The sequence below is a fragment of the Arachis ipaensis genome, chromosome B7 (genome assembly GCF_059453495.1).
Source record: "Arachis ipaensis isolate K30076 ecotype BB chromosome B7, ASM5945349v1, whole genome shotgun sequence".
In the NCBI taxonomy this organism is placed as follows: domain Eukaryota; kingdom Viridiplantae; phylum Streptophyta; class Magnoliopsida; order Fabales; family Fabaceae; genus Arachis; species Arachis ipaensis.
The window spans coordinates 3,072,886-3,082,386 of NC_142442.1; the positions used below are offsets into that span (position 1 = coordinate 3,072,886).

Below are 9,501 nucleotides of genomic sequence, written 5' to 3' on the forward strand. Positions count from 1 at the left end.
ATATAATTAAGTGTAATTTATTTAGATGTAATTAAAAAATAATTGAATACTATGTACAGTACAAAATTAATATTATTAAAAGATAAAATTAAATTAAAATTTATTTTTATGTATCGTTTTTGTCCCTAACATTTTCGTCCTATTTAAGTCCCTAACGTTTCAAAATCGTCTCAATTTTGTCCCGCCGTCAATTCTGTTAACGGATCCCTAACGGCAGGATAACATTGAGTCAATTTTAAAACGTTAGAAACTTAAATAGAACGATTGAAACATTATGAACAACTTTGGAACTTATCCCAAAAGTTGAGAATAAAAACGATATTTTATTCTTTTATTTTTTAATTATAATAAATGATAATAATATTATATCTACATTCTGAGTTAACCACACTAAAATGGAAAGAGTTATATATATATATAACATTTTAGGTGACCAACAAAAAAAAATTGGTGGCATAATTTAACCAAACCATGTGGCTTAACCATTCTAATAATTAAATAATCAATTAATTGTGAAAACCACAAAACAGTCTTATTTTAATATATCATATTTTGAAATAATAATTAAGTCATGTGATCTTTCAATTAATTTTCTATCTATCAACTTGACAAGAAGAGGCATTCACTTATTAATTAATGACCAAATTCAGCACTATATCTGACACTTCTAATTCCATTGATGTATATGAAGATATATACATTTATGATACCATATTTTAAGATATTTATTTAATCATCAAAATGTATTGGTTTAATTTAATTTGTTTCCTCTCTTACCCTATATAATTCAAAAACTGTTACTTATTAAGACTATATATATATATTCATCTCTGATCTTCTCTCAATAACACTTCTTTCTTCTTCTTCTTCTTCTTCTCTCAATAATGGTGGCAACAAGGTGCAAGGAGGTTTTCTTTGGAATATTCATGGCAGCCATGGAGACACTTCTTTATGCTGCATTCACTCTTATTCTAGCACTAGGTATGTATAAATTACTTGCATTATTGTATAATAATAAATGGAAATATTATATATAATAATGTTTGAGATTGATTCTATATATAATAGGAGGTTCAATAGTAGGAACAATAGCAGGAGGAATCAAAGGGCAAACAACAGAAGCTGGTTTTCTTGATGGAGCTGGCAAAGGAGCAGTTACAGGAGCCATTGCTGCCATTGAATTGCTGAACTCTAGAGCCATTGATGACCCTTTAACCAAGGTATGTATTTACTATTTAGTGCTAATTAATAATAATAATCAAATTTCATCTTTTATTTTTTTTTTATTTGGCCATAGCACAGTGTGGCTAATTTTTTTGGATATGAAAAAAAATTTATTTGGTATAACATTCAGTTTTTAAAAAATATTGTAAAATTTAATAATTGAATGTTGCATCAAAATTTTATTAATATTTAAAAGAAATAAACGGTATAATGTTTCCATCTCTTTCTAAGTTTAAAACAGTTATAGAATTTAATTTTTAAAAGATTTTTAGCTAGCTAGATAATTAATTAGATATTGTCACATGGGTAAAAATAAATAATTTTTAAATTTATTATTTAAATATTTGATGAATTGAATTGTATAACCCTATAATTGGAGTGGGAATTGTAGGCACTGATGAGCAGTTTATTAAATGGGAAAATCTTTATGGAATGGATATGTCCAGCTGTTGCTCAAGCCTATCACTTGCATGTAAGCAACTAAGCATTAATATATATATATATATATATATATATATATATATATATATATATATATATATATATATATATATATATATACAGGCCAGTTCTCTGGTGGCACAAAAAAATGGTGGTGTGGTGGCCAATTGTTGACCCACTAATAAATATATGATACTTGGCAAAAAGATGATGAAAGGAAGCTTGTTTAGTTGGTGTTAAAAATGATAAAATTTGCTTAATTGGATTCTTTTGTTCTTTTTTTTTTTTTTTTTTTTTTTTTTTAGATGGGGATAGTAGATTACCAAAATTACATTTTACAATACATGACTTGAAAAAAAAAAAAAGGAAAATCCAATTTACAAGGGAAAGGAAAAAAATAAAAAAGAAAAAGAAGAGAAAAATACCTCTCATGATGTCTCTTCTATGTCTGAAACTCTTTTCTCTCTTTAATGGTTTTCTTTTTTTTATTTTTTTGACAAAATTCTATTATTTTTATTAGTATTTATGAACATTAATATATCTTATAAATTACAGATGTTTAATTTAAATATTGTAACATTAATTTAAAATTATATGAAAATTATAAATTTTAAAATTATAAATTTTAATTATGCAATATATTTTTGAATAATTATCCAAAAATGTCTTCAAAATTTTTAATATTGAAGATTTGAGTCTATTAAGTTTTAAAATACACAAAATAATCCATAATATTTACTTTTTAGTTAGATAATACAATCTCCTTTTAATTTGATTCTTTTAATCAAAATGACTATTAAAATTTTTAAATATTACTTTTAAATTTTTAGAGACAATTTTATACTTACCTTTTCAAATCAAATTGGAGAGAGACGGGATCGTTTAACGAAAATAAATGTTGGAGACGGTTTTATCTATTTTAAAATCTAAAAGACTAAAGTCTCTCATTTTAAAATGCCCAATGATTGATTTTGATAATTATTCTATATTTTTGTTTATATAAAAAGATTTTTTTTAAATTATTCATGTTAATTAAATTTAATTGTTTTTATTTTTTAAAACCAAGTTAATTTTATAAAAGGATTTTTATTTTTTTTATTTATTTTTTGTATGGGTTTAAAATTTTAGTGTTTGTGGATTTTTAGTGTTTATAAATATAAACAAAAATTTATTTTAATTTTTAAATATAATTTAATTTTTGTTTGCTATGATAATCGATGTTCTCAAACCCAGAAAACCTAACTCATATATATTTTAATATTTATAGAGGATGTACTAACATCTATCTTCTCTTTATTTTTCTAGCATAAATAAATTATTTTCTCTAAATTTCTGTTTTTTATTAATATTTAATAATTATTGTTAGAATTAATGAATTTTAAATAAGATAAATTTAAACTTTTTTTTTTTTGTTTTTAGTCTCTCTAGTATTACTGTACATTAATAGGGAGAAATATCAAATAAAATTGTTGGAAACAAATAAAATTTTGCTCATGAATTTGTTTCAGATGAACACAGCAGAAACAAGTTCACAGAGAGAAGTATCATCAAATATTTATGAAAACAAAGGGGTTACAGGGATGGCACAGAGTGTAATTCTGAATCTTCCATTTCAGAAATTTAAATCCAAGAAACTAATGTACATGTCAAGCTGCTCAATTTGCTTCCAGGTGAGAGAAAATCTCTTTCAACAATTAATGCACTTGTTTCCCAAAATAGAATAGGACAAGAAAAGTAGAGAAATTTTGCATATCACAAATAAGAACTCAAAATTTCTATAACTAAAAATTATTCATTTATTTTTCTTGTTACTACACTTTGCACTTTAATGTGAAGTTTAATTGTTCTGGAAAAATTTTAAGTGTAATGGAAACACTAATATTTCCAGTTGTTTTAATAGTTGATTTCAATTAATATATATTATATATATTTTTTTATAATTCAAATCAACGGTTAAAATAATTGGAATACGATATTTTTGTTACACTTGAAACTCTTCCATATTATTATAGTATTAGAAAAATTTTAAGTGTATCGATGTTCCACTTGTTTTAACCGTTGATTTCAATTAATATATATTATAGGAAGAGTTTTAAGTGTATCAAGAACATCGATGTTCCAGTTGTTTTAATCGTTGATCACTTGATCTGAATTATAAAAAATATATATAATATATTAATTAAAATCAATCGGTTAAAATAACTGAAACACTGATATTTTCGATACACTTAAAATTTTTTCTATATTATATATATTTTTTATAATTTAGATCAACGATTAAAACAATTAAAATATTAGTATTCTCGGTACACTTAAATTTTTTTTCTATAGTATGAAGCTTTGATTACCATACCAATGCAAAACTTATACGATATAGGTTCATGCATGAGACATAAAAAATTATAGTTTTATTTTAATACAGTACGTTAAAAATTTTACATAATGATTCAATCAAATTCATATAATTAAATATTTTTTTAATTAAATTTATACGCTTAGATAATTTTTTTTAAGTAATAAATTTAGAAATTAATTATTTTTTATGTAACAATATGACGTAGCAATATACGTTGGTTATTTGTGTAAAATTCTTTTAAATTGTAAACGTGTATAAAAGTTAAATTAAAAAATAATAATAATAGAGGAATCATGATGTATATATATCTCGTTGTATACGAGGAGAATGAACAAATGATTATAATATTTTATAATTAAATTTCATTGTTGGATGATGAAACTTATGCATCATACATTCCATTATATAGTAAATAATAATTATTAATTAATAAATAAAAAAGTATATAGAACCAACTCTAAATCAGCTAAGAATAAAACAACTTAGTTAATTATAAATATAGTAATTAGTTTTATTTATTTATGATTTAAAATACTGGTTATTAAATATTTTACCACATTCAAATTAGGAGGAGATACGTTCAGTATCATTGCAACGTGAATCACAGAAACGGATTCAATTAGCTTCCGTCTCTTCATCCTCCTTCTCTCTCCAAATGCCTAAAACATGATAAATCAAAAAACAGATTTAGAATCATCTAATTTATAAAAAAAAAAATATCTTAATACTTAGCATAAATACCATCTATATAGAAGTTTTGAATTCACCTAAAAATGTTTAATTAGTTTTTGACTGGAACCATTTTGGTTCCTAGCATTATTGTAAATAAATATATCTGATCACCAAACTAAATTAGCTAATGCCTTTTCTTTTACATTTGGATTTAATTTGCAGGATTTTGAGGATGAAGAATTGATTAGGATACTTCCAAAATGTGGCCACATTTTTCATTTACAATGTATAGACAAATGGTTAATCCAACAAGGATCATGCCCTATGTGTAGAACTCATGTTTCTTCTTATCACATTCATCACTTGTAGTGGTTGATCCATTTTTCATACTCAAAAAGTTCGTAAATAATAATTTATTAATTACTACTTAATTAGTAGTGATGACAAGTTAGTGCTTCTTGTTGACTCTACTCAAATTTTATCTCCTACAAATTTTAACTTTATTTTTCAAAATTGAGAGACTGAATGTTGTTGTAAAATAAATATCAAATAAAGAAGTATAAATAGAAGACTCTAGTACTATAATTACTATCTCAATATAATAAAGATGATTAATATTGCTATTAATATTATATGTAAAGAGTAATAGAAAAGAGTGTTTAAAATACTTATAAAATAAAAGAAGAGAAAGAATTGTAGTAGAAATATAAAGAGAAGAGTATTTGATTGCAACATAAAGAAAGAATTGATTTCTTATTACTTGCTTGTGTATCGAAGCCTCAGCCTTATTCTCCTATTTATACTAGTAAAAAGATTCACTTTACAAATATTGGGAAAGCATGCAAGCATGCACCGCATAGCCTTTAATATTTGTGCTTCCCAATAGAACTTCAAAGGAAGAATAAATCATGCTGAATAGATGGATATGGACATCCATATCGTAACACTCCCCCTTGGATGTCCATTTAGGATTATGCCTCGTTAAAACCTTACTAAAGAAAAATCCAGTGGAAAAAAAACCTTAGTGAAGGAAAAAGAGTACAATATCCTTTAGTGATGGGGACTGCCTCATTAAAAACCTTGTCAAGAAAAACCCAATGGGAAAAAAACCTGATCAAGGAAAAAAGAGTACAGTCTCCCCCTATTGCCGACATCATTTAATGTCTCGAAATCGGCGCATCCCAATCTCATGTACCAATCTTTCAAAAGAGGATTTTAGGAGTGACTTTGTGAATAAATCTGCCAGATTGTCACTTGAACTGATCTGTTGGACATCAATTGTCCCTTGATTTTGAAGATCATGAGTGAAGAAGAATTTGGGAGAGATATGCTTTGTTCTATCACCTTTGATGTATCCGCCCTTAAGTTGAGCAATGCATGCTGTATTATCTTCAAACAGGACAGTTGGAGCTATCTTATGATCAATCAGTCCACATGATGACAGGATATATTGGATCAAACTCCTGAGCCAAAAACACTCGCGACTTGCTTCATGAATCGCTAGTATTTCGGCATGATTAGAGGAGGTTGCTGCTATCGTCTGTTTCGTGGATCTCCATGATATAGCTGTACCGCCATATGTAAACAGGTATCCTGTTTGAGATCTCCCTTTATGTGGATCAGACAAGTAGCCAGCATCTGCATAGCCAACTAGTTGCGACTTGGATCCATAGGGATAAAACAATCCCATATCAATCGTCCCATGAAGATATCGAAAAATTTGTTTGATTCCACTCCAATATCTTCTGGTTGGAGAGGAACTATATCTTGCTAGTAAATTCACCGCGAATGATATATCGGGTCGCGTATTATTAGCAAGATACATTAGCGCTCCAATGACACTAAGATATGGTACTTCAGGACCAAGGATATCTTCATTTTCTTCTTTAGGACGGAATTGATCCTTCTCCACATCCAAAGATCTTACGATCATTGGGGTACTCAAGGGATGTGATTTATCCATATAAAATCTCTTCAAGATCTTTTCTATGTATGTTGTTTGATGAATAAAGATCCCACTTTTTATATGCTCGATCTGCAGGCTGAGACAAAACTTAGTCTTTCCAAGATCTTTCATCTCAAACTCTTCTTTTAGAGTTTTTATAATTGTTGGAATCTTTTCAGGAGTCCCAATGATATTTAAATCATCAACGTACACAGCAATTATAATGAATCCAGATGCTGATTTCTTTATGAAAACACACGGGCATATATCATCATTCTTGAAATCGTTTTTGGCCAGATACTCAGTAAGACGATTATACCACATTCATCCAGATTGCTTTAGACCATATAAAGATCTTTGCAATTTGACTGAGTATAACCCTTGCGAATATTCATTGGATAGTTTAGATATCTTTAGTCCTTCAGGGACTTTCATATAGATATCCCGATCTAATGAGCCGTATAAATAGGCTGTTACCACATCCATTAAATGCATATGCAGTTTATGATATGCAGATAAACTGACCAAATAACGCAATGTTATCGCATCCACTACAGGGGAATACGTTTCTTCATAATCTATACCGGGCCTTTGTTAAAAACCTTGTGCCACAAGTTGGGCTTTGTAGCGCACAACTTCATTTTTCTCATTTCGTTTTCTCACAAATACCCACTTATATCCAACAGGTTTTACATCTTCAGGTGTACGGACTACAGGTCCAAAGACTTCACGTTTTGCAAGTGAGTCTAATTCAGCCTTCATGGCTTCTTTCCATTTTGGCCAATCATTCCTTTGTTGACATTCTTCGACTGATCTTGGCTCAAGATCCTTATTTTCATGCATGATATTTAATGCCACATTATATGCAAATATTTCATTGACAATTGTCTTATTTTGGTCACATTTCTCTCCTGTAAAGACATAATTTATCGAGATCTCATCATTTTCACAATTTTCAGGTACCTGAACGTCTTCTGGCGTTATATCAGAATTTTGGACAACTACAGGTGTCTCTACTATGTCTTTTCCAACAGGAATCATATTTACCTCTTTTCTCTTTCGAGGATTTTTGTCTTTGGAACTGATAGGCCTGCCACGCTTCTGGCGTGTATTTGCTTTAGTGGCTATTTATCCTACTGGGACATCAATTCGAATTGGGGCATTTTCCGCCCTGCCACGCTTCTGGCGTGAATTTGCTTCAGTGGCTACTTGTCCTACTAGGACATCAATTCGAATTGAGGCATTTTTCGCTGGTATATAAGACTTGGTTATCCTCTTTGTATCAGAAAATGCATCAGGCAATTCATCTGCTATTCTTTGCAAATGTATAATCTTTTGAACTTCTAGTTCACATTTCCCTGATCAAGGATCTAAATGCATCAAGGATGATGCATTCCAATTAAGTTCCTTTTCACGAAGCTTATTCTCTCCCCCTAATGTTGGAAATTTTGATTCATCAAAATGACAATCTGCAAATCGGGCTTTAAATACATCTCCGGTTTGTATCTCAAGATACCTCACTATAGAGGGAGAATCATATCCAACATATATCGCCAATTTTTTTTGGGGTCCCATTTTGGTGCGATTAGGTGGTGCAATGGGAACATATATCGCACATCTAAATATTCTTAAATGGGAAACATTTGGCTGCTGGCCAAATGCTAATTGCATAGGAGAGAACTGATGGTAACTCGTTGGCCTCAAACGAATAAGTGCTGCGGCATGTAAAATAGCATGCCCCCAAACCGAGGCTGGGAGATTTGTTCTCATAAGCAAGGGTCTAGCAATTAATTGGAGGCGCTTAATAAGTGATTCTGCTAACCCATTTTGTGTGTGAACATAAGCTACTGGATGTTCAACACTTATTCCATTAGCATACAATAAGCATCAAAAGCTTGGGAAGTAAATTCACCAGCATTATCAAGACGAATTGCTTTGATTGGATTTTCTGAAAATTGTGCTTTTAATCGAATAATTTGAGCCAGTAATCTCGCAAACGCCAGGTTGCGAGAAGATAATAATCACACATGTGACCATCTCGAAGATGCGTCTATCAGGACCATAAAATATCTAAAAGATCCACATGGTGAATGAATAGGTCCACATATATCACCTTAAATCCTTTCTAGGAATTCAGGGGACTCAAATCCAATCTTTACTGGTGATTGCCTTAAAATTAACTTTCCCTGAGAACATGCAGCACAACAAAATTCACTAGTTTTAAGAATCTTCTGGTTCTTTAGTGAATGTCCATGAGAGTTTTTAATAATTCTCCTCATCATGGTTGTTCCCGAATGACCCAATCTATCATGCCAAGTTATGAATTCATTTGGGCTAGTAAACTTCTGGTTTACAATGGCATGTGATTCAATTGCACTAATCTTGGTATAATACAACTCAGATGAATGTGAGGGTAATTTTTCTAATATAACTTTCTTATTTGAATCATGAGTTATGATACATAAGTACTCATGATTTTCCTCATTCATTGTCTCAATATGATATTCATTTCGGCGAATATCTTTGAAACTCAACAAGTTTCTTAGAGACTTGGTAGACAACAGTGCATTATTTATTATGAATTTTGTTCCTCCAGGAAACAAAATTATAGCTCTTCCGGAGCCTTCTATCACATTGCCCGAGCCAATAATAGTATTAACATATTCTTCTTTTGGCACAAGATGGGTAAAATATATATCACTTTTAAGAATAGTGTGCGAACTTGCACTATCCGCAAGGCAAATATCTTCAAGATATATCGTTGCCATTTTTCTTCAAAGACAAATGATAATAATAATAAAATGAGTAGAAGTACATGCACAGTAAAATTATTCACATGAATACTTAACAAACACATATACAT

General features: G+C 29.4%; 1 protein-coding gene across 1 annotated transcript; it reads left to right on the forward strand.

The window, feature by feature from the left end:
- The first annotated feature begins 693 nt into the window (after nt 1-693).
- On the forward strand, nt 694-5,149 carry LOC107608319 (NEP1-interacting protein 1). The gene is made up of 5 exons (XM_088494030.1): nt 694-981; nt 1,069-1,220; nt 1,616-1,696; nt 3,174-3,335; nt 4,916-5,149. Exons 1-5 carry the CDS (start codon nt 885-887, stop codon nt 5,060-5,062), a joined length of 639 nt encoding a protein of 212 aa, XP_088350156.1. The 5' UTR covers nt 694-884; the 3' UTR covers nt 5,063-5,149.
- Nucleotides 5,150-9,501: the final 4,352 nt, after the last annotated feature.